Source organism: Labrus bergylta, chromosome 5, assembly GCF_963930695.1.
Source record: "Labrus bergylta chromosome 5, fLabBer1.1, whole genome shotgun sequence".
NCBI classification, from domain to species: domain Eukaryota; kingdom Metazoa; phylum Chordata; class Actinopteri; order Labriformes; family Labridae; genus Labrus; species Labrus bergylta.
The window spans coordinates 21578273-21604007 of NC_089199.1; the positions used below are offsets into that span (position 1 = coordinate 21578273).

Genomic DNA, 25735 nt, shown 5'->3' on the forward strand with positions numbered 1-25735 from the left:
TTTAATTTGATGCTGTCACAGTTTCATCTTGTGCACATTTGTCAAAAAGCATGAGACTGGCTAAGGCCGCCATGTCTCATTCAAAACGTCGGTCCTATGGGAAGGATTAGATGGCAAAGAGTCGTTTCTATGCTGTGTTAAGTGGGATCATTATGAGTGATATGATATGGGAATTCCATTCATTATCTATACCGCTTTTTTCCTGTCCGGTGTCACAGGGGCTCGAGTCCCGGCATGGACCAAGTCCGGAAATTGGTCTGGTAGCTGGAGAGGTGCCAGTCCACTTCCTGAGCACTGCCGAGGTGCCCTTGAGCAAGGCACCTAACACACCCACCAGCTCAGGAGCGCCCACTGCGGGCAGCCCCCTGACTCTGAAACCTCTCCATTAGTGCATGCCTATAGGATCCTGTTTGTGCATGTGTGTGTATTTCAGCCTATGCTTGTGTAGCATGTTAACTAGACAGAGTGTAAAAACAAATTTCCCCTCGCGGGATCAATAAAGTATACATTATTATTATTATTATTATTATTAGATCCCAGCTGTCATGGGCGAGAGGTGGGGCACAACCTGAACTGTTTGCCAGTCAATCACAGGGCTGACATAGAGACAGACAAGCAACAAGCTATTTAGAGTGACCAATTAACCTAGTGAGGATGTCCTTGGACTGCAGGAGGAAGCTGGAGTTCCGAGAGAGACATGCATGCAAAGGGAGATCATGCAAAGTCTAATGGAAAGTGCAATATGATATGATGACTATATAAACAAAGTCATGGGGGTCAGAAGGTCACCCGCTTCCCTTCCTTGATCAGCATAAATGCTTGAGTATCGCTGTTCTGTCATGACAAAGAGAACATTTATCAAACAAAGCAAATAATGATGACAAACAGAAAAATACCATATCACGAGTGATATTACATTTGAATATGAACATGAAAAAAATCCCTGTATCAATAGGAACTAAAAGAGGATTTAAAAAGCTTTTGTAGGGAACTTTTACTCAACATCACAACATTCAACAAGGAACTTACAACTATCAGCACACTGGTGTTTGTTAAGTAAACTCCTTCTGACAATTTGAATCTCAACAATCACAATCAATCAAACTTTGATTGGGTTTGGTGCCTAAATATTTAGCAACGATTTCTAAATATTTAGCAACGATTTCTAAATATTGAGCTAAGATTTCTAAATATTGAGCTTTGATTTCTAAATATTTAGCTTATATGCAAATTCACTATACCGCCCACCGGAAGCACCAAAATGAAAGTTCGAGGAAGCGATCCAACCATTGTCTCCTACAGGAGACTGGCGGGATTTTGAAAATGTCGAACGAATTAGCGGAAGATGTGGAAGATCCTGTGGCCGACACCGAAGAAGTAGTGCTTTGAAAACCCCGAACTGCGGCCAAAACGGCCCTTCCAACATTCTCCGCTAATTCGTTCGACATTTTCAAAATCCTGCAATTTCAAAATTGGATCGCTTCCTCAAACTTTTATTTTGATGCTTCTGGTGGGCGGTAGAGTGAATTCGCATATTAGCTAAATATTTAGAAATCGTTGCTAAATATTTAGAGAATATCTAGAGTGTAGTGGCCAAGATAAAATATATGAGCACTTTCTTTAAAACAGTCTTACTTTTCATTTGAGTTGTTACTGAATGCACAATACTACCTTTTTACAACAATTGGGCTGAGTAAGTCTACAAATATAATCATCACTTTATATTAAATAAAATAACTTCTCAAATGTTTGAAGATAAAAAACTTATTTTCATTTTATCCAAACAAAGAAACAAATTGTGTGCCACAAAACAAACAAACAAACACTGTCTGACCGGTGCAAAGGAGGCTATGTTTCATAACCTTGTGTCATTGACTGATGTAGTAAGAGCTGTCTTGTACATTTAATATTCAAAGCCTCAACCTATGTAATATTGATTGCATTCATTCTGGTTTATCAATTTAAACCCTTGTCTATTTTGAAAAGTGCTGAGGTTGATGGATTAATGAAGGCGAAAGCAGAGACAACCCAGCAGTGTTGTCATTGTGTCAGATTGAAATAAATCGTTCACTATGCGGAGAAGCTAGGCGAGGATGATTTTGTTAATTAGAACCGGTAATAGAAGCTTTTCTGTCTAGTAATCCTTGTGACACATGCACAAGCGGATCCCTGCAAGGCCATAATCAAATTCATTACTTCTGTTTAGAGATAATGATGTGTTGTGTGGTGCAAACAATGGGACAGTAGAAAAATACAAAATATTAATAAAGGAATATGGTGCTAGGGTATAGAATACATAATCAACAATTGATGGACTACAGAAGGATGTATTTTAGTTGTATGCATAAAGTGTTATCCATAACTACAAAACTGCAAAGAAGAGATTTTACATCACTTGATTGATTCAAGAGAAAGAAAAAAGCTAAACTCAAGGAGTGATTTGGGCAACCAATAAAAGTGCTACTACTGCGGATATGTTTTATACAGAGGTAGATGTTTAAAGCCTTTGCACGCTGAGTCTGTTTTCTTCGTCCAAAATTGCTGCACGTGTAAAAAGATATACGATCTCATGTTATAAGTCATGTTTGCACACTGACTCCAAAACTTTAATCCAACAATAGATGGAGCCAGCATTTTTATTTTTTTTAAACAAGTCAAAGAACCAAAAATTAATCTTCACTACTTGATGACTTGTTTTCAAGCACAAGACATTCAAAAAGCACATAAGAAAAAAACATACTTGTTGTGCTAAGACATTTACTTTTATCACATTTCATGCGTGATAATGCATGAAGACTACCACTCGAGTTAATGAAGGCATGTGGAATTACAGTGGTCTAATAAAACTGATGTAGTGTCTGCTGATGTAGACTTCAATGTATTGAACAGTGCCTGGGTGATAGGCAGTGTCCAAAATAAAAAGCCTGAGTCATTACTTTCTTTAGAAAAAATAAGTTTAGTTTACTGATTTACTTTCAGTCGGACAATTTTGCTTCCGTAAGCAACTGAAGACCATCCCAATGATTGCTTGCTCAGAAGTACATGCTGCCAAAAACTTTTCATGCTCCAACAGACAATTACATTACGTTTATGTAAGTAATTGAAATTTTGGATCTAATTCCAATACCTGCAGTAAACCTTACAGATTTCAAATTGTGAAAAGCCTGCATGGACTCATTATGCGGAGAGCTGTAAAAAGATCGAGACATCAATGTACCATTAAAATTAAATGTGAGCACAACTTAAACATGGACAATAAAACATTATAACTGCTAATAAAGCACAGTAGCTTTAAACAACAGACCAAATGTAAGCGCAGTTTTAATGCTATTGTTTGAGGGAACAAGTGATGAATTACACCTCAGTCATAAGTCTGTCATTTTAGCTTCCATTCACCTGATGTCTCTCATACACTGACGTTGAAATATAAAATAATTAACCAGCACGAAATTAACTATCATGAAATATCAACTATCAAAACATTCTTACAATTGGTTTGCATTAATATAGGGTGCCTACTTAATTTGCACTATAAGATACAAGGACGGCTTTCCTTGTAGTAATAGTTTAAAATGTTGGGAAGGTAAGCTGTGTTTGTATTTTCAAGAGTTAGATGAGAAGTTTCGTTTAGAAGCAGGGGCTTATGATTTCTGTAGCAGCAACCTATTAAAAGCTCGTAGGCCTTTTACGAGAGAAAAACGTGATTCACCTATCCCGTGAATGTAGCCTAAATTAATTGCACATTGTTAATTGTTCAACTCAATCAGAATTCATTTTGTAGACAACTTTATGATTTTTTGGGGGATTTTGAAATAGCCTTAAAAATCCCTGAGGGATATTCTGGTTTTAAACTTTGTTATTGATAGACATGCTTCTCACACACATAGGCCCCAGTCACACAAACACATGCGCAAACAAGACCTGGGGACATGCATTAATGGAGAGATGCCAGAGTGGGGCTGCTACACACTACTATGCACTGCTTGCTCAGTGGCACCTCGGCCGTACTCGGGAAGTGCCCTGGCACCTCTCCAGCTACCAGAGCAACTTCCCACCGGGACTTGAACGGTCCCTTCAGACTGAGCTATTGCCGCCCCCATGAATGAGCAATAGTCTGCATTCTTAGGAAAAGTAGGATTCACAACAGTCAGGAAAAACATAAAGTCATAACCAATACAAACAGAAAATGTCGAATTACTAGGAAATACTTCAGCTGTAAGCAATAGCCTAAGATATAATTGAGAAAAATAAAATCCTGTTTCTATGGACACAGTTACCACTTCGGCTAGCTAGTTATGGGGCGCCAATTGTAAAGTTGCGCACACTACAAATAACAACAACATTTCTCCACATTTAGCCCTAAAACAAAACTTTTTATTCACATTTAGAGAAATATTTGTGAACTTTGTCATAATTACTTTTGTGAATAAAAATGTAAGATAATTTCATTGGCAAATATAAATGTTAAATATTATATCTAAATGTTGAATGTTTTATCTAAATGTTAAAAATATATGTCCTGATTCAAAATATTTAGCTATGTTTCTAAACATTTAGTTTACATTCTATATATGTAGCTAAGATTGTAAATATTTATAATCACAGCTAAATATATAGAATAGAAACTAAATATTTAGCAACGACTTCTAAATATTTAGCTAAGACTCTAAATATTAATATAATAGAAATCGTTGCATTTAGAATGTAAACTAAATGTTTAGAAACATAGCTAAATATTCAGAATCAGGACATGTATTTTTAACATTTATATATAACATTTAACATTTCGATAAAACATTCAACATTTAGATATAATATTTAACATTTATATTTGCCAATGAAATTATCTTACATTTTTATTCACAAAAGTAATTATGACAAAGTTCACAAATATTTCTCTAAATGTGAATAAAAAGTGATGTTTTAGGGCTAAATGTGGAGAAATGTTGTTGTTATTTGCAGTGTGCGCAACTTTACAATCGGCGCCTCATAACTAGTAGCATATCGTTATTAGCCCGTGGCACAAAACACACAAAACAAGCGTGCAGCTTAACTCACGACGCTCACTTACAGTAGGCTATTTATGCAACTCCTTCAGAGTTTCCTCTTCTTCTCCGTCTTCTTCGTAGTCCTCAGTCATCCTAATGTCGGGCATCCCAATGTCTCCACTGTGTTAGCATCCTCATCGTGCTGGAGTTAGTGAGCCTCACCGTCATCATAATCTTCTCTCACTTGTTTCTTATCCACGGCAAAAGTAACGCGGTCCATAATCAGCTAATAAGTACAAAGTTATTGTAGCCTATTTCATTAAAGTTAGTTGACACACTTATATTAGCCTACTCCTTGAATACAATCAGAGTACGGGATGGTGTCACACAAGCCTTCCGATAAAATTACAAAAAAAACAAGTTCAAGTTCAAAGGTCATCATCACAGCTGTAACTGGGGTGTCATTAGGTAGGCTAAATACATTAAGCTAACATTAAGGAAATTATATTTAGCCTAATTAAAAGTCAGCTTTTAAAACTCCATAAAATAGACTTGTTCTTAATCCATAGCTCTATTTTTTCCCAACAGAGGGTATTGGAGGGTCTCAGTTTTTTTCTGCCAAATGGAGACTGGAAGCAAATGAATTAGCCTATCTTGTCTTTGTCAATAGGGGAAAACTACGGAGGAGGATTAGGGCCACGTTAAAAAGAAAAAAATATATATATATTTCGAGAAATAAGTCGTAAATTTACGAGAATAATCTCGTAAATTAACTAGTTGTGAGACCAGCCTGTTCTCAAATGACAAATATGGAGCATCTTGCAATACTTTAGTAAAGGTTTCACTAATAAGGAAATGTGTAGTTAGTAAAAAAAACAGTGAGTTCAAGAGAAGTTTTCACTTCAACTTGTAAGACCTAGTTTATCTGTAAAATGATGAACAGGACACAAACTGGCTCTGCACATGAGACACTTTAACAAGGCAGACTGATAACAGACACAAATAGTTGTGTTGGGGCTTTACTTATGCAGATATGAAACTATGATGCTTTTAGCACATCATCATCTTCACATTGTCATAAAATATCAGGAACCTGAAAAGATACTGCAAGAAACTGTGGCTTTTACGAAGAAAGAACCACACTGACTTGGAGGAAGTTGTCTAAAGAAGAAAAGACTCTACTTTCATCATTTTCTACTTTCATCATTTTCATGCAGGGTGGTCTCGAACTCGTTAATTTACGAGATTATTCTCGTAAATTAACAACTTTAATCCATAGACCGTAAATTAATCTTGCAAATTAACGAGTTTAATCTTGAAATTTAAAAAATATATATTTTTTAACATGGCCCTAATCCTCCGTCGTAGAAAACAGCCACAGGATCCTCTAAATGTCTCTAACTGAAATGTTGTTAAAATGTTTGTTAAATTAATTTGAAATGTGTAAAAATGACATGAAAAAGTGAACAATGAAAAGGAGCTGTTAGGAGAGGGTTCAAGGTCTTTAAGATTAGGTTGCCACATAGTAGTCACCTAATAAAAAAAACATTTCTGATAGCCAAACATAAGGTACCAGGAAGAAGTTTATTTAGCCTATATAATGTGTTTTTTGTAGCAACAAAAGCATGGAGCAAACGCTGATAGACATCCTGTGTAAACTCAACTGTATTGGTTAAAAACATGGGATTGCATTTTAAACATGTTTACATTAATAGACAGTAAGATAAAACCAGTGCTGCATCACATTTTTCTCCATCTGAGGGCTTGGTTCATCCAACACGCTTATCAGAAATGCATTCTGCAAAACTGATGCTGCAGTGAGCCGCAGAAAGCAAAGTCCCACCCCTTGTTTTTTTTATGACTCTCTTTTTTATACAGAGTAGTGAGAGAGCGAGTGAGTAAGAGAGCAGAAAGAGGATGTAGATGAGTAGTGATGCTTTAGTACCCTGTCCTGCGCAGAGCATGAACAAAGTATGGAGGATGAACTCTCCGACAAGGAGCACTCACTGTGAAAATATGGCAGAGGTATAATCAACTTCTTTCAGCTAGAGAACATATCTAGTGGAAGATGTTTTTTTCTACAAAAGGTGGAGATTGAAGTTCCAACAACCAATTTACAGTCTGTGTAAAGGTAAGCAAGATTTGTGAAGCATAAAAATGTCGTCCTCTCCTGGTATCAAACCTCGGGAGCATGTGGACCTGGTGTACATCTCCATAGAGACCGCCATCGCCCTGGCCTCTGTGCTGGGGAATGTGCTGGTGGTGCTGGTTGTGTGCGTGAACCGGGCTCTCCGAGACACCACATTCTGCTTCATCGTGTCTCTTGCTGTGGCTGACATTGCTGTCGGCATTCTGGTCATCCCTCTGGCCATCATAATTAGCATGGGATTTAACACTCAATTCTACACCTGCCTCTTCCTCTCCTGCCTGCTGCTCATCATCACCCAGAGCTCCATCCTCTCCCTTCTGGCAATCGCCATTGACCGATACCTGAGAGTCAAGATTCCTATCAGGTAAGGAAATGTTGTTAAATCAATTTCATCAGTGGTCTTAAAAGTGTGATTTAAACAAAAAGAAGAGATACGTTTTGATATTATTGTCATGGTTTATGTTACATTTGCTCTGTTTAGGAAAATATTGCAGTATCCTTAAAGTAATTTTTCATGTGGTTGTCTGCTTATGGTAAATAAAATATCTAAAGTGAGGAGCAAAAGGAAGTGTCAGCACATTCCCCTACTAGTTGTAGTTTCCTCCAGTCAACTGCACCGATATTTCAACAATAAAACTCTGATCCAAACTGTTTTTACCCCCCAAAAAGTAAAATTCTCTAAAATAGGATAAGTGCACATTATGATCAGCCTGATTTCACAGGAGATTACTTGTTCCAGTAAATGGTATCGGGTCCTGTTCAGCCAGGAAGTATGACCGATATGACTAAAAGTTAAAATTATCTCAGCTCTCAGATCTTAAATGCTTGCAACATTCACTAAATTCAATCAGCAAAACCTCATCTTATCTAATAATGATACCTTCGTAGTTGCACAATTTACTGAGCTGCAGAACAAACTGGGGTCAGAAGCACCAATAGTCTCTTATATTACTTCTTTATTCCTCTTATTTTATTTTATTTAGCATCAGAGAGCTAAGTGTGCACCAGTCAATCCAGACCAGGTACTTCTCTGAGCTGATGTCTGACATGGCGCCATATATCTTTGCCTGGTTTAATGCAAATCAATGCACTGGACATCGGAAGCTTTTAAACAAATTAAAATGTGCCTGTCTGCTGACTGACAAAGGCACCGTTTGTTGAGGCATTTTGGCAGTTGCCTCGTTCTACTTTTTGTTTATCAGTTGGATCTGATGTGAAAAAGAAAAAGTGGCTCTTGGAAAAGCCTCTTTGAACAGTAACCAATAGACTGCCGTTTGTTCAAAGAAATTATCATGCAGGATTATTAAGGTTAAAAACGTTTTTTTTTTTTCATCCCTGCTCAGGTACAGCACCATCGTGACCGAAAGGAGGGCGTATGTTGCAGTTTGCCTGTGTTGGATCCTCTCGTTTCTGACTGGATTGGTTCCAATGATTGGGTGGAATAACCATGATGCTCATAGAAACTCCAGCAGCATCATCTGTAATTTCACCACCGTCATGAGGATGGACTACATGGTTTACTTCAACTTCTTTGGCTGGGTGGTGGTACCGCTGTCCGTAATGATTGCTCTTTATGCAGAGATCTTCAGGGTGATCCGACGACAGCTAAACCGGCGAGCTGAGGCGACGTGTGATGGCGACAGGTACTATCAGAAGGAGCTGAAGCTGGCCAAATCTCTGGCCTTGGTGGTCTTCCTCTTTGCTGTGTGTTGGCTGCCGATACACATCATGAACTGCATCACCTTCTTCCGCCGGGACTGTAAGGTACCCAAGATTGCCTTTTATGTTGGGATTTTTATGTCCCATGTGAACTCAGCACTCAACCCAATGGTGTATGCATTCAGGATAAAGCGTTTCCGTGTCACGCTGCTCCAGATCACTCGACGTTGCATGTTATGTAAACCCACAGAACCAACTCTGAGGAGCAGCATACCAGCCCTGGAGAAGACGGATATGTAACAAAGTCTAAATGGTGTACAGTGAGATTAATCCAATGATATTTGGAATATTTACCGATTAACAAGCAAATAAAGCACTTAATTTAATCCTTTTTTTTTTTAATTAGGTGATGCAGAACAATACAAGACAAGTGAGGGATATGACAAGAGCAAAAGTATGTAGGAGGGTGTTGAAGGGCCCTGCTTGTGTATGTGTGTGTGTGTGTGTGTGTGTGTGTGTGTGTGTGTGTAATTCGAGTGTATGCTTGTATTCCCCCCCCTTTTTCCTTCCTCCCTTCCTTTCCTTTCCCTTCCTCTATACCCCTATTCCTATTTTTGTCCTTCTTCTTTCCTTCATTCCATTTTTCTTTTCTTTTCTTTATTATTATTATTTTTTCCTTCTCCTCCTATATATTCTTTCCCCTTTCCTCCCCCTCTTTCTTTCTAAATATATTATCTTTTTTTTTCTTTTTTTACTTCAGTCATTGTGTGATGCAGGGGTGCCCCTGTCTCAGTTGGACTACCACCATCAGCCTGCATTATTTAGTTTTAACTGAATGCTTCTTTAATTGATTCATATTGAATTTTATTATATGTATTTCAACGTGAAGTTATCAAGAAACATTTCATGTTCAAAGGTTTGTTGCATAAATTCACCAGAATAAAGCTACAAAGCTTCTTCATTCAGTATATTTATGTTGTAGTTCATATTTCACCTTTACAACCATTTAGCTATTTAAAAAAGCCGTGCATCTCTGGTCATGGGACAACTCAAAGAGCTTTTGGGACATTCACACATTTAAACACACATCCATCCATCTGAATAAGCCGCATGGCGATGGTGGCTAATCAGACTTGTTGATAACTGACAATCAAATTCCTCATTTTAAAAATTTATTTTTTGCTCAGTTGAAAGGTGCTATACATATCAAACAGCAAGGTGCAGTAGAACGACATCCCTGTCTGAGTTTAATGTACAACATCTGGAGGAAGATTCATAAAAATTACCAGGGAAGCGGTATTACAGTATCCTGGGTACCAATTTGTGATAATCCTTTTTTAAAATATAGCTAAGAAGTAAATCTAATGAAATGAGTTGCATAGAAGTGACGTTTCTATAGTGGCTGATTTATACACAGATGTCAAATCATATATGGATCTGATCTGAATGAAGATATCTCTCCTGCCCAATTACCATGGTGGAAATATTTCCTATTAAGAAGTGCAGTCATAGCCCTCATAATAGTAACACATGTTGGCAACACATTTGAACAAATGTTTATCAGGACAAGATCAATCTAAAATAAACACAACTGGAATCTATAAAGAATTCATTGTTAAAATAACATCAAACTTTCAGGTAACAAGGAGACTGTGGAGTACAGATTTAGGTTGTGATATTACTGAAGAAGAGGGCTGCGTGGAGCCCATATAGTCTCTAAGGATGTTTACTTAATTATTATGATTTGATATGTATGTATATGTGTAAATGTTGAGACTGGGAACATGTTCGGGGGAGTGGGAATTTGCAGGCAGGCCTGAGAACATATAGCTTCTGAATAATCTATGTTTGGAGTTTTTTCTTTTCTTTTTTTTCTCATTGCTTGTTTTTGTTTTTAATTAAAAAACCCTTTAATAAAAAGAGAATTCAAATGTTTTTTTAAAAGTGTGTACTTGTTATCGGCGTAGATTACAAGCCAAAATATGAGAGAGATGAAGGTTTGTCAATCCATGCTGGATATGATTCAATATTTTATTTTTCTAGTAAGAGTTAGCTATATTTATTCATTTACTTTATTATGTATGTATATTCTATTATGTAATATTTTATTATTACATTAATTGGATCCCCAATAGTTGTTCCACAGTAACAACTATTCTTCCTGGGGGTTCCAGCTTTGACTTGTTGGTGGTAAATCTAGGGGATTAAGGAAGTTAAGACTCCTCCTCTGAGCTCCATAAAGGTCTGTTCAAAGTTTAAATGAAAATCATTAGATTGTTGAGATGTTTAAATGTGGATCAAAGTTGTGGAAAACAAAACAACCCACACTTGCCCTTCACTGCCGTGATGATATGGCTGAATATAAGGCTGGATTTAGCACAAGTCTGAATTGCATACATTGCACCAGTTGTCATTGTTATCACTGCTTAAGACGTCTGCAGGAACTTTGTGCCAGCGCCACAGGAAGATCCAAAATAATATTTCACAATTGAAATTGTTAAGTGATAGGCTCATGTCAACACTCATGTCATACAACCCTAGAGCTACTTTACAGTTTTTTTTTCATTTATTTAGAAAATAATCAGTTTTAAAAAGTCTCCTATTAAGCAGTCCTACCTGAAATTAACTCGTTACCCCGCAAAACGTTCCAGTTTTAGTGGTGGTTTAGATTATTGAGATGGATCTGGAGTAGCTTTGAATTTGTGCTGGTAATTAACTATGTAAATAGTTAATAATGGCTTTCTGAACCTTCTTGTAGGTACAGGAGGCCCTACTAGCTTGTCTACGGGGCTGATGACCCTTCAATCCAACAATAAAATAATGGTTGCACATTGGATGTTCGTGTGAACCAAACCAAATCACTTAAATCAATAGATTGTTCTGGACTTTTATGTTTCCACAAAATCCATCCAACATACTGTACAGAGAAGTGAGAAGACTTTTCCTGGAATGCAAATTAACAACACAGTCACTAAACCAGATGTAACAAACAAAATCCAAGCAAAGCAGCTATTACTCTTTTATCACGGGATGCAGGCCCTTTCTTCAGCTAATTCAGCTGGTTTAAGCCATATTTCAGTAGCTGCAGAGAGGCTCATAAGCATTTCAGTAAATTAACCCCAGAGCATTACAGTACGCTGCAGTGATTTATTCCAACTCTAAAGCAGTGTAATTCTGCTTTGTCATCACTTTGATTTCTGCATCGTTTGTCTCCATGCCACATTACCTCCACTCAGAGAGACGAATACACCAGAAAAAAGAAAAGTGTCTTTATATGGCTCATGATTTGCGTTAGCTATGCGGATTATGTTTTCTTATGTATGCAGAGATGCTCATTTAGCTCAGATTTTTGCACATTCACCTGTCAGGTATATGCTGTGGCCACCTAACATATCTTTGTCTGAAACCTGCCCCTCTCTTTGTAAGGCTCTGTCCCTCCCCAACAAACCAGTCTATGAGTATTTTACCATCTGTCACCTTAATCCTTGTCGAGGGATTTGAAACTGCTGAGTGTGGCCTAATCCTCGTCTTATGAGATACTCAATATCCATCGTGACACATACAGTCATTGCACTACACACTCCTCTGGCTGGAGGTCTGCTCACTGCTGAAAAAGGCACAAGCATGGTGTAAGTGAAGAGACAAACACCCAGGAGTCTACAGTTTATGTGTGCATCCTATTTTCATCCTGGTCTCATCTTCTTTAAGGTAAGGACCCTTCAACTTCATGGGAAATCAGCAGACTTTGGGAGGCCTCCTATGAGGCCTTCTTAGTACTTCTTCAACTTGTTATCATTTAAATGTTTTCTAAAATACTAAAACAAAAAAATTATTTACAGCATCAAACCACTCCAAAATGTCTGACACGGACCAAACAGGACATGACCAGGAGTCTCCAGAAGACGACATGGATGAGAAAGAAAAAGCCTTGATACACATCAGTAAAATAATTGAGGCTCGCCGTGCGCTGCCATGGCAGCAGTGGACATTCAGGGAAAAAATGACCTTTTACGTGGATCGCTTCTTCCTCGGGGTCATGGTCATTTTTATTCTGATGTTACTGGGAGAGTTTGGCTATAAAATGTGGTATGTGACAAACGTGAACAAGATTGCAGAGTTTGTGTCAGATTCTGTTGTCTTCCTGTTTGACTGGCTCTTCACCCAGGAGAGACAGGAGGAGTTGGCTGAATTGTAGCTTGTTATTAGACAGTTTATTGCATTTTATTTCAGTGTTCTGTTGTTTGAGGCACTTATAGTATGTAATAACAAATGTCCATGGAACAATCAACACATTAATTACATCATAACTAGAGATGCATTCATATCATTGTTCTGTTACGGCATTACTATTAAAATGTGTAGCATCATCCTCTGATCAATGTGCTCTTTTGTGTATGTTGTGGTCAGGATAATACGACTGCAGAATGTATTGTGCAAAGTCATTTTTTAACTGGTTAAAAGACAACCGCAGAATATTTTATATTGATAGTTTTTTTTCAAATTTTAGGGGGAGTATGGTTTCAAGGAGTGAAATTTATCAAGTTAAGTCTCTAATCTAGTGGTTTCTTTATCCCTGTAGGGTACTAGTTAAGAATCACACTGACATGCCTCTTTGACTTTTCACCTTATGTGCATTGAAATAGATTTATTAACTCAGTTGTGAGGACTTCTATTGACCAGCGTAGAAAAGCTGTTTGCTTAAATTCTGCTGCCTAATTACTTTTATCAAGATGTATATTTTTAATCATAATTTGATACAATTTCTAAATGTTTCCAAATGCCTGTGGTTGCAGGATTTCTGTGTATAACTGAGATCCTTTTTTATTGAGATGTTACTATCTTTATTTTTGTAAAAGTTAAAAATTATTCTGTCTGCTGTAACAGTTGAGAGCAAAATGCTCCAGCAACACTTGTAGTAAGAAGATCAACTTAATTAACAATTTAGACCAACGCGTTTCGGCTCGTGGCCTTAATATTTTTGGTAGATTGTATTGTTAATGGGAAAGAATCATGACCTGCAGATGTAATTCTGCAAGATGTTGTTGAATACAGCCTTCTTTACAATTTCCTAAAAAACGTTATTTGGAAAATTCAAGTAAATACTTTATTGTTATTTGAAATGAGAAAGAATAGAAATGTATGGGAGGAGAATTAGTAGGAACAAATTTGGCTAACTTAAAATAGGCTTACTTTTTTATAAAGTCATATAGTTTGTACAGCCTGTCATCTTTGGAAATTTCTTATAATGATAAATAATTAAGAGTAAAAAATAAAAAATAAACCTTGCACATTTATCTAAATGTTGTGCTCTTTAAATAGCCTTCTAAATATATAAATTAATTAGGTTAATGGAATTAATCCGAATTAATCTGATGTCTTTCTTTTCGAATGACGACGTTTACGTCGGTCATCCGGTGGGCCAATGACATCGACGCATTCCTTTGCTCTACCACTTCCGGTACAGCCTCCGTCTCTCTTCCGGATTTCTTAGCGTGACCGACGTTTCGTGTCTCTTTAGACTTAAAAGTAAGTGAGATTTTAAGTTATTAAAACTGTTTATGTTTTTAAAGTGATGCCTCACCATGAGAGTTATAGGCGAAAGGTTGCTTTTGATGACTATAATGATGTGGTGTTGATGATAGTAAAAAGCCTCCTGCGTCACAAATGGAGGACAGGTTGTAAAACGAGGCGCCATGCTTTGTCAGCTCAAACAACACATGCATATAACCCTCACTGTTGAGGCAGTATGCATATAAGTAGCAGGCTGTATCACTGTATCATGTACAACAAAAACCTCTGTTAAATAAACGCTGCACCGCGGCATTTATGTTTTTGTTGACTCCTCCGGGTGAGGTTGGTTGTTTTTGACAGCTACAGTTCAAACACTCAGTTTTAAATAATGACCCACAAAACCTTGTCGGGTAAACAGTTTTCCTATAACTGCGATTTGTTTTGTCCTTTTCCAACTTTTCCTTCATGCACAGAATTTTGTCGTTATATGATAGCTGTAGGTAAAAATAGACCCGTCACCTGTGACACCACTCCGACCATTACTGCCTCCTAGTGGTGACGTGGAGCACTGAACCAGTATCAGGGGGGAAAGTTTTTTAAGAAAAGGAAAATTCAAACTCAAATTCAAATTCCCAAAAACTTTATTTGTCCCCGGGGGGCACTTCAAAGGCACAAAATTAACAACAGTGCAAATGCAAAACATTTTAACCTAAAGTGTCAATTTAAATACAACTTAAAGCTTAAACTTAAAAATACAAAATATAAAAGAGTAGATATAAGTGGACAGTGATCGGACTATCAGATGTAAACAGAACTATGTGCAGTAAACGAGAAATAAATATATATATACAGAGCTATGTGCTAGTAGGCAAATACTAAATGATAAGTTATTAAGGTGCATGGTGAATAATGGAACAACAGAACTAATATATACAATATAACTGTAAAGGTAAATATGAGATAAATAAAGTGACTGAAGTGCAATGATGGATAAGAAACAACAGGAATAAAGTAACCAGACTGGATGAATACTGATATAGAAAGGATAGAATAAAGTGATGTAGTGCATGAGAGCAGATAGAGCAGAGGCTGTTAAGGTGCACGGCAAATGGAAGGAAGTAAAAACAACAAAAGTTCACAGCTGAGAGTCTGCATTTAATAATTCAGTTTTCATTACAAGATATTGGCTGCTTTCACAAAATCTTCATCGAATAATCAGCTGATAAGCTAAACGTCATAATTTGTTCTGAATATGTATATTTTAAGTGTACTTAAGCTTGGAAAATTGAGCTGAGCGTTCATTGCTATGTTTGTGCGTTTAGAAATCAGATCATCCCTTAAGAATTAAAGCAACACGCTATTTTAACTATTTAGTAAAAAAATAAGTGATGTAAGCAATTTCTTGGCAATTTTCTTTTTACATGACTTCATCAATTCATTATTTCATCAGTTAAGCAGTGGTCCTTCATAATTTACTACTACCCACATTGACGTCCAACCAACTGTACTGAGAATGCTGAACATTTGATTTCAGGATATGTGACTGGACAGAAGCAGGAAATCCTATTTAGCTTCATTAAGATGAGAATAACAACAAAAAGCAGTGAATGTTTTTCAACTTCAAATCAGTTACCAGAGTAGTTGCTGATTTTAGATTTAACTGCTGGAATAAACTGTTTAACATAAACAAATGAAGCCCTTTCATACAATTATTTAATTTCGCTCAAATTGTTCAACTGTAATAATCTGCCCGTCCTGTCACTACAGAATGCGTTACGTGGCCGCTTACCTCCTGGCTGTGCTCGGTGGAAACGCCAGCCCCTCTGCAAAGGACATCAAGGCCATCTTGGGCAGCGTAGGAATTGAGGCCGATGACGAACGCTTAAACAAGGTATGCCAATAAGAAACGGTATGTTATACAAAAACAAGCATGGTAAATGCTCTGTGGCTTCAGTTACATGTTGCATCTCTCTGCAGGTCACAAGTGAGCTCAATGGAAAGGACATCAATGAAGTCATGAACTCAGGTAAGGGCCTCTCAGTAAACATGAGTTGAAGATATTGTAACTTAAGGAGTACTGCTGTAAACTTGTATTTGACTTTTTTCCACAGGCCTCTCTAAGTTAGCCTCCGTACCAGCAGGTGGTGCTGTGGCGGCTCCTGCCGCTGCTGCTGGGGCCGCTGGAGCTGGGGCCGCACCTGCTGCTGGTATGTGTTCACCTCTCATTGTTCACCTAAGTTGATAGTTGCACTTTTCAGTGTCTGTTGGATGTTTGACGTTTTAAATGCGTTTTTTAACTTCAGATCAATTCGATCAGGAATGTCTTTGATGCCGTTTAAAATCTGCAGTGCTCAAACTCAGTTGTCTTTTTTAATGTCAGTGCTGCTCAGTACTCAGCCTGAGATCTGTGTTGTAAGACTGTTGTCTTTATTTGTCTCGTTTACAGTGGAAGAGAAAAAGGAGGAGAAGAAGGAGGAATCAGAAGAGTCAGACGAGGATATGGGCTTCGGACTCTTTGATTAATCTCCCTTCTCTGAGCTCAAAAAGCAATAAAAATGTAAAAGGTTTACACACATAACATTGTCCTTGTGCATTTTTTAAACATTGGTTTATAATGGCTCTGATTATGATTGTGCAAAGGTTACTCTTCCCAAAGACATTACTGCTACTTGTCTTAGAAATACTCTGTCTTTTGATGACAAATAACGCTTTTGTATGTGGCCTGCTAAAAATAGACCAGACTGGGAAATCTGTCATTATTAAGCAATCTGGACCCCATGTGGTTGGTCTGTCCTGCTGTTGGCCAGATAACTGAAACCACATAATGGCTCTGGCTTAAAGGGACAGGTAATGATTCAGCTAAAAACACAGGTCACAGCACAACCACATTCAAAACAAATGGAGAGCCTACTTTACAATGTTTCAAAGCCATGTTTCCCTTTACATCAGTATTGTCTGAGAACATTTAAACTTTTGAAACATGAGGTCGTTAAAGAGTTGATTTGCTCATCAATGTGTCTTTTATCGGTTATTTATACATTTGTGAAACAAACAATCCAACATTTAAACAGCAGGTAGAGTAAATGGAAATGTTTCTTGCAGTGAAATAGCCTTGCTTAAATCAATGATTACTAAGAACCTGAACAACAACAGGCAGAGCTGTCACTTTGATTTCCATCCTTTGAAGAGCCAAGCCTCTTCTGTTGAAAACGTCCTCTGATGTAGCACTTTTCTGGTCGGTAGCCAGGAGTCTGGCTAACTGCGCTATTCATTAAAAATGTGCGTCACCTGTCACATCACAATTCATCTGTTGTTTTTTTAATGTTTATCTTACGTTGAGAACTTTCCACTTTATTTAGTCACTGAATATGGCAAAGCTGTTAAGTAATGTTTGCAGGAAAACTTTTCCACAAGCTGCTTCTTGTATCTTGATGGTCACATGAATTGATTTAGTCATTTAGTGTTCAACAGATGTCACTTTAATTATGTAAAAGACACGTAAAAATACGGATTTGAAAGTAGAAAGAAAAATATATTCTTATTTATGGAAAGATGGTTATTTATGCTTAAACATTGATTGTAATCGGATTTCTGCTTATGGCTCTAAATTGGGCTATGTGTTTTATCTTACTCTCCCTGTTCTGCCACCATTGATCCTCTGGTTTCCTTTAGAGTATGGCGTTAAAAAAAAAAAAAAAGCTCTGCACACCTGAGTGTATGACAGGTGCATTTCAATGTTTCAGTCTAATTGACCTTCATTGAGTATAATGGCAGCAAGAAAACATTTCCAAGAGAGTAAATGTTAGACATTCATGTAACCTTAAACCCCACAAACTGAAAAGTGGGTTTCATTATCTGTCATACCATTCTGTAAAACATGCAAGCCCATGAAAAGTCACAAAACATGAATGTTTGAATAGATATCACAGGTCAAAAAATACACAATGTAATCTATCATCAAAATAGGGTTCATCATACATCATAAACATCAAATTCATCTTTCCCTGTTTGAGGACATCAGTGATGGGAGGATTTGGAGGCGATTCTCTGTTGTAAGTTTCCTGTCTGCAGAGGAACCTGTTCTACAGGTGAGAGTCATACCCGTCTGTTATGTAACTGACCCGACTTTCCAACATTCTTATTATTGTTGTCTGGGAATCGATCGTAGACGCAGTGAGCAAACTACAAAGGTGCAGCAAGCAACATTAATATTCCAATGGAAAAAAAAATGTACAAGCAAAAACAGATTTTTTTTTTTTTTTTATTCAAGCCTGATACGTTCTGATTTGACTCAATACAAAGGAAGGCGCTGACAGATGTGGAATACTTACATTTCAAACTGTTAGTTACATGCAATTATCAAAAATGATCTTTAAATAAATATAAATTGGGATTATGTTACATACTGTAGATTTAAAACACAGATACATCATGTATTGGTTTCAAACCATTATTTAAAGTAACTTAACATCAGCGTTCAACCCCAGAACAGAAGTTACCAGGGCCTCGTCATGTGCTCGCCTCTCTCTCACATGTGCACACTGGACAACTTTATAGAATTCGACACTGCTTGTAAAACCTGAGATTAAATGTACCGCCGCTTCCTTCTTCATGCACATAACATTCAACAGATCAAACCACACTGTGCATGTGGCTGCAGCAGTTGTTGCCATGACTTGTTAATGGCAGCCTTACGTGCGTTTAGAAAATACAAAGGTGTGGCAGCCTAAAAGTCGTGTTCACTCTTCCAACTAATTCCAAGTAATCTCAGTCATCAGATCAGACAGGATATGCTTGACATCCATTTTATTTTTAAAATATAGCCTCTTTAGTTCTTTTCACACATGCATAAAACTCCACAAATTTCCCCAAAAGTTTCAGGGGGAGCTGCATGTGTGAACACCAACAGACACTGTTATCATCCCAAGTTTTCCCAGACTTTTTCCTGCAACGCCCCACAGTAAATGTTCCACCTGAAGTTGGGGGTGTTCCAAAATGTCTGAATGCTGCAAGAAAATATTAGGAGAAATTTACAACCAGCGAGCGGGAGGGATAATGTCGTTTTCATCCTTCCACAGACATGATCTTCGTGCATGTTCTAAAGCTACTTCAAACTCTTTTCTGCTCGCCAATATGTTCCATTTGTGTTACAATTACACAGCAAAGATTGTCATAGCGCAACCTCTGTTGCTCATATGCCATCTTGGCTCGTCTTCTTTGTCACGTCCTGCCACCTGAGACATCCTCTCCCGTCTGACTGGAAAACTCCCCACTGTGAGGGATATGTGTGAATATGCCACTCAGGAAGACTGCAGGGACAGGCTGTCAGGACATTTTCTAGGAATTTCCAAGATTGCATTTGTGATAACAACTTCTTTGACGATTTGCATACCTCTTCATTTTGTTGTTTGGCTCAAGGAACTTTTTTTTTTTGTCATCACCTTTTTTCCTGTTGCACTTCCTGTCTCATTGTCTTTTTTAAAATACTACTTGTGCTCCTGATCTGTGATTGTGAAACACAGCTGTGGAGGGCTCTGAACAACAACACTACGGCTTTTAACAGCCTTAAAGAGAAACTGCAGGATTAGCCTCCAGCTGTGTGATATCATTTAGTCTATTATATTTCACCTTTATATCCAACCGCCTCAGAGGCTGAGCCTGGAATAGTGTTTGTAATTTATCATTTTCCTGACGCAGCACGGCCTGTATCAGCATGCCTTGATTTTTCATCGCTTTCAACTACTGGCAACGTGCAACTCAGGGAGAGGTTAGCTTTTGATTTCCAAAGAAAAAAGAATGACAGTGACGTTTGGTAACATAATGATAACAAATACAAGTTTCAGCTTTAAATTAAATATATTTTATTACAGTTTATTTTATGAATGCCAGCATTCAAATTAACAAACATACTAATCATGTCACAGTAAGTTAAGCTTACATTAAATAAGCTTTCTTTAATTCTTATAAACATACAAAACTATTGCACAGAAGTTATTATATAGATCAAAGTCTGTTGCTTTGCTCCTTTGTTGTTGTTTCTTTACAAATCAATGCACAGAAATGCTGGAAACCAAGTGTGTTTGTAAAAAAAAACCATCCTCTTATTTATAGTGTCCCTTACAGAGTCAGCTACCTTTAATTCTGAAATATTGCCTCATGTTTTTAAGCTCGTGCCTTCATTTAAAGCTGACTGCATTGACTGCATTCGTCCATGTGAATGCAGTCAACTCTTAAACGAGCACAAAGCCAACTGGATCTTCAGCAAACATCGTGTGGCTGCAGAGTCACTCAAGAGCTCTCTCACGGAGAAGTGAAAATCACATGTCAACCATTTTTTTTGTACACAGGCTTAAAACTTGTAGCCCACTTTCCCGTTCTTAGAAATGGGGAAGCCATGCTTGCAACACATCCTTAACCGCATCTGTGGTACTCAGTAATGTTAAAGAAGAGTGAGTCCCTCCTTATTTCAATATTGCTTTTACTTTTCTGCAGGGCTGCAGTTCAGTCATCGGTGTCAGACCATGGATGATCTGTGCAAACCTGAAAAAGACAACAACAGAGTTTTAAACCAAAGTTCATTGTGTGCCCTACTTTATCCTTTTGACTTTACTGCACATATTTAATTTGGTATCACTGGTTCTTACCTGTTGGTATTCAAATCGGTCCTGCAGATAGCGGCTCCCCAGGCCTGTAATGTGACACACGTTCTGTCTGGAGATTTTAGCTATCCTGGCAGTGAAGTCCAGCGTGAAGGCCAGCTTGACCAGCTCAGGTGCCGTGGGTAACACAGTGGGAGGATTGTGGGTAGGCGTTGCCTCTTTCTTCACATAAGCGTCAAGTAACTGCTGGAAGAGGGAATACGACATCCCCTGGAAGAAGCTGCTGAGCGTTGGGTTATCCTTCATCTGCAGGAGATAAGGAGAGGAGGGACGTCAGTAAATCCAGAGTACTTTGACCTATGTGTGAGCGTACGGCTATAAGGAAACAGCTGCCTGCATAATACATTTGGAATGATGTCACGGGTCATTTCATGAAGATAATTTCAAACTAGGTTTGATGCGTTGGCGTTTCATTTTGCAACATTCAACAATCCAACATTTTATGGCTTAGACGAGAATTTTTCATGATTATTTTTCTGACTTCATAATTCATGAACTGTGAAAAACGCCCATTGCAGTTAAGAGCTTATATTGTTAATTGGTCTGTATAACAGAACAAATGACAAAGAAATGTCTACTTACAACTCACATAACCAAGTAAAGAAACTAATCCTCACATTGAGGAAACCAAAACCATTGGGGCTTTAACATTTTACAGTATGAAATCCACAGCCGTGTTAAAAGTTAGCTTCTCCTCTTGACGACAGTATGTGTCATGGAGTTTGAACTCTTTATGATCTTGATTCTTTATGACTCACTTGTTTATTTTTGCTTTCTGTTAGAGCCCCCGATGGCTGAGAAATACTTCTGAAACGACCTTAATCCCTTAATATAAAACTAAATGCTAACTACTAGACCCTGTCTACATTATTTACAGAAATGATTGGGTAAACATTAACGAAAAATGAAAACACTCCACAGAGTTTCACCCACCTTATTGTCGATTCGGTCACCCTGCTGCTTTGTGAGAGCAATGATCCTGTTGATTAATTCCTCTGAGATAAGACAAGAGCATAAGGAAGTGCAATCAATAAACAGAACAACGCACGATACTCATTATCAGCCAGTTTCACCAAAACAGTTCTATGGAGGAAAATAGAGTACAAATTCATCAAATGTCTGAGTTTAATAATCCAGAAAAAAAGCTGCACAGGTAATAAAAACTACAAGTAGCAAAGAAATGCTGTTCGTTATTCACTGTGCATCAAATGTTGTGTTATTACACCGTTGTCTGTTGAATACACATGCTCTTCTAGGCTTGTATACGGGCTCAGTAAAGAGAAACAGTTTCTCACCATTAGAGAGCTGCTTAACTTCCTCGTTCTCTTGCACCTCGTGGACTATTTTCTCCAGTTCCTCTGAAAACTTCTCATAGTATGCGTTCGTCGGTTCCACAATGATGGCATCTGTAAAGCAAAAAAAACCACAAAACTTTTTCAATGCTCTTCTTCTAAACATGGCATACAGGAAAAGCTACTGGATCACATTTTCATTTGTGCTGAATCTTAAGCACACCTTGAACTCGGGTGATTTCGGCAGGGTTCACATCTTTCCCAGATTTGTTGTATTTCGTTAGCGATAGCCGCCTCTTGGAGAACCTTCTTCTTAGAGATTTTCTCTTCATAACTTTTCTTTTCTGGACAGTGACTGGGGTCATAGGCAGGCACTGTGTCGTGACATCAGAGGTCTCTCCATCTTTGGAGGCCTCAGGGATCTCTGACGGGCTGTCCTCCTCTTCCTCTTCCATACTCTTCCAAGAAATTAAACTAAGTACATTTTTCCAGAAGGACCGCTTTTTGATCTTTTTGTTGGGTTTCTCTGGTTCATTGTGTGATGTCTCCGGCTGATCTAAGGGAGTATCAAATACTCCAGAAAACCCACTGGATTCCTCATTGTTTAATTCCAGCAAATGAAAGGAAGGGTCACTAGAATGTCGTCTTAGCTTTTTTGGCAGTGTCACCCACTTTTCTTTTCTCGCACCCTTCACATCCTCGAGGGTCCTGTCGTTCAGGCTGAGGCTGCGCTTCACGTACACCTCCAACAGACGGATCGTGTCCTTGTGAGGAACAAAAATCAACTGGGCATTGTTGTTCGTTTTTTGTTTTTGTGTTTGTGTCTCCATTGTTGATCGACTGCAAGAAACAGAAAACATCATCACACATACAGTAGATCGTAGGGATGTTGTGCATAAAGCTTGTTTTTCAGTCAGGTGATGCTCTGAATGGACTACATGCTTATTTTGAAGAAGGCCACAGCGCTCACATGACATCTGATTAATCAATGAACAGAAAAACAGTTATTTTTCAAGCTAACATGTCAACAATGTGTCCCAGGTCTGTCAATAAAGAGAATTAGATGAAGTTGTTGCATTATCTGATAGTAAACTGAATATCTTCAGGGTTGGAAATGCAATTGAAAGATGTCAAGTTTGATTTTTAGAAAATAATATTAATCACAAAACATTGTTGCTGCAACCAAATATTATTCTGTTTTAATCTGTTGACTATTTCGACAAAGTAGTAGTATTTTCCAGAAGTCGTTTTTTTTTTTAACGTCTTCTTGTGTCTCTGCAAGCCCAGACATCCTTTCAACATTCCACAGTTTATACTGTCATGGAGCAGCAAAGAAACCACTTAATATATCTATATTTAACAAGCAGGACCACAAATGTTGACTTTAAAAAGAATGAAATCATTTTAATGTTATCATCAATATAGTCATGATTGCAAACTTTACAATTATTCAATTCAACAATGTTTGAACCTCTTCTGAAATTGTTCTGCAAAATGACTCCATAAGAAATAATCATCCATACACTTGACATTTAGGTTGCAACTTACAATACTCTCTTTCGGTTTTAATCGGTTAATCACTTGATCTCACAGTTTAACAGTGAACACCACACTCCACAGTCCCTCTGAGATCATTTTGACTTATTCAAACATGTTTGTCCAAGCAACGAAGACATTCAGTTTATTACCACAGCAGACCATGGAAACCAGGAAGCTGAAAACTTCACAACTACTTGTAAAAAAAAAACTGTAGTATTTCCTGATGTTTGACAAATCGATTAATCCTTTAGCTTTGACCTACACACTAGAGGAAACTTCTTATTGAATGCCAAATTGTTTATTAAAAGACTTATTATGTAGCCTAATGCTCAAGCTTAAGTCGAAACGGAAAAAGAAAGAATATAAAATGAGTTTCAAAGCGAAATGTAGCTTTCAATAGGCAACTTGGTGAAAAGTAGTTATTAAATGCTAAATGCTAACTTTATGACTCACCTATATGGGGTTGTAACAACAGAAGAAGTGTTGAACTCCCAGCAAATATCCGCTTTTGAATTCAGTGTTGTTTGTGAATGTGTCTCTCAGCAGCTCTGCTTTTGAAAGCTCTCTCTCTCTCTCTGTGTCCCTCCCAGGTGAGTCTACCTGCGTACATTTACCTCCCATATACACGTCTCTCTGCCCTCCAACCTTATATGGAGCCCGCCTACCTGAGCATACCGTCAGCTGCAGTTAAAGAGAAAGGGCGGAGGAGAGGAACAAAGGTGTTTCCACGTTATCGCCTCAGGACGCGCTGCCCTCGTTTCTGTACACGCGAAGATGTTTGTCCGAGTGAAAAGGAAAGTAAAATCAACAGGTCATTTCCTCACAGAACTTTCTTAAGCAGAAACGCTGCTGACTACTTAAGTCTGAAAGATACACTCTCAGTCAGCTCACTGTAGGCTCTTAAATAGGCAGAAATAATACATTCGTCTGTGAGTTGTCATAAAATCACTGCGTACAACATTTAGCTTTAATTTAACCAGAAGTAAGATTGAAGTGAACTGAAGAAAAAATAGCAATATTGCCTAATACAGTGTTTATCCTGTATTTCAAAGTACAAAAATAGAAGAATAAAAAATATAGGCCTACTTAAGATGAAACAGAAATGTATATATTCAGGCCTATATGTATATAGGGTAGGCATACATTGTGCTTAATAGCCCATTCAGAAAAAAATATATGTAGGCCGTTTGTTCATAATAAAGTTGCATTGATTTAGCCTAAAACAATAACTGATGCTGCAGCTGATAGACTCTGAAGTTCATTTAAATCTGTTCTTTAGCTTAATCCGAGTTAATGCATCATTAAGTACAAGTTGAAATTGTTGACTTGTGTATTGAAGGCCAGAAAAAAATCTGCAAAGTATTGAATCAGGAAAGCTTTCCAAAAATTAAGAATTGGAGAAAGATGTAGGCTTGTTATAAAAAAAATTACATTTGTGTTTGCAATTTTGCAATTTCAATTTTGACATAAAGTTCTGATTAAAAACATCCCCTAAATCACTGTAAACTAATTAAAAGTTGTTGTTTTCTTTAAACAGATTTGTGGTCAAAAGAATTGAGTTGCTAAGATATCCACTCCTTGTTTTATTTCTTAAAGACGAGGTTTGATTATGTGAGGCTTGAATATGTGTGTCCTGAACTGCACTTTGTGTTTATCAGAATATGTATGACCCAAATAAATAAATCAACAAGCTTTGTAAATGTTGTGATTGTTCAGTCTGAGCAATGTTCCAATAACCTAAGGAGCTATGATGACTTAACCTTGGTTTCCCCATAATGTGTAATCAATCCTTTGCCCTGCAGCAAACAGCCCCATGACCCGTCATCGGCCGCTGTCAGACGTACTAGGAAGTTATCGTGATCAGAGTGAAATTATCTCCATGCAGGGTAATGCTGTCTGTTTTCATCCTTGTATTGTATTGATCAACTGCATCTCTTA

General features: G+C 37.7%; 3 protein-coding genes across 3 annotated transcripts; 2 read left to right on the plus strand and 1 right to left on the minus strand.

The window, feature by feature from the left end:
* Positions 1–5080: 5080 nt before the first annotated feature.
* LOC109981768 (adenosine receptor A1-like) lies at positions 5081–13163 on the plus strand. Its single transcript, XM_020630719.3, has 3 exons — positions 5081–7501; positions 8481–12504; positions 12636–13163. The coding sequence occupies exons 1-2, from the start codon at positions 7146–7148 to the stop codon at positions 9094–9096; spliced, it is 972 nt and encodes a 323-aa protein (XP_020486375.2). The 5' UTR covers positions 5081–7145; the 3' UTR covers positions 9097–12504; positions 12636–13163.
* A 1011-nt stretch (positions 13164–14174) lies between these two features.
* On the plus strand, positions 14175–16885 carry rplp2 (ribosomal protein, large P2). The gene is made up of 5 exons (XM_020630721.3): positions 14175–14322; positions 16075–16198; positions 16285–16333; positions 16419–16514; positions 16754–16885. Exons 2-5 carry the CDS (start codon positions 16076–16078, stop codon positions 16828–16830), a joined length of 345 nt encoding a protein of 114 aa, XP_020486377.1. The 5' UTR covers positions 14175–14322; position 16075; the 3' UTR covers positions 16831–16885.
* Positions 16886–20144: 3259 nt separating this feature from the next.
* Positions 20145–24411, minus strand: LOC109981727 (apoptosis facilitator Bcl-2-like protein 14). Its single transcript, XM_020630644.3, has 6 exons — positions 24251–24411; positions 22482–23098; positions 22262–22372; positions 21900–21961; positions 20952–21212; positions 20145–20847 (listed from the first exon to the last, which is right to left on the minus strand). Exons 2-6 carry the CDS (start codon positions 23086–23088, stop codon positions 20809–20811), a joined length of 1080 nt encoding a protein of 359 aa, XP_020486300.2. The 5' UTR covers positions 23089–23098; positions 24251–24411; the 3' UTR covers positions 20145–20808.
* Between the last annotated feature and the right edge of the window lie 1324 nt (positions 24412–25735).

Excerpts from the sequence above, each read along its gene's own strand:
- LOC109981768 (XM_020630719.3), top strand. The coding sequence starts at position 7,146 with ATGTCGTCCTCTCCTGGTATCAAACCTCGGGAGCATGTGGACCTGGTG. Across the intron at positions 7,502-8,480 it reads AGAGTCAAGATTCCTATCAG|GTACAGCACCATCGTGACCG; the intron begins GTAAGGAAATGT and ends ATCCCTGCTCAG.
- rplp2 (XM_020630721.3), top strand. The coding sequence starts at position 16,076 with ATGCGTTACGTGGCCGCTTACCTCCTGGCTGTGCTCGGTGGAAACGCC. Across the intron at positions 16,334-16,418 it reads CAATGAAGTCATGAACTCAG|GCCTCTCTAAGTTAGCCTCC; the intron begins GTAAGGGCCTCT and ends TTTTTTCCACAG. Across the intron at positions 16,515-16,753 it reads TGGGGCCGCACCTGCTGCTG|TGGAAGAGAAAAAGGAGGAG; the intron begins GTATGTGTTCAC and ends TCTCGTTTACAG.
- LOC109981727 (XM_020630644.3), bottom strand. The coding sequence starts at position 23,088 with ATGGAGACACAAACACAAAAACAAAAAACGAACAACAATGCCCAGTTG. Across the intron at positions 22,373-22,481 it reads CGAAATCACCCGAGTTCAAG|ATGCCATCATTGTGGAACCG; the intron begins GTGTGCTTAAGA and ends TTTGCTTTACAG. Across the intron at positions 20,848-20,951 it reads ACCGATTTGAATACCAACAG|GTTTGCACAGATCATCCATG; the intron begins GTAAGAACCAGT and ends TGTCTTTTTCAG.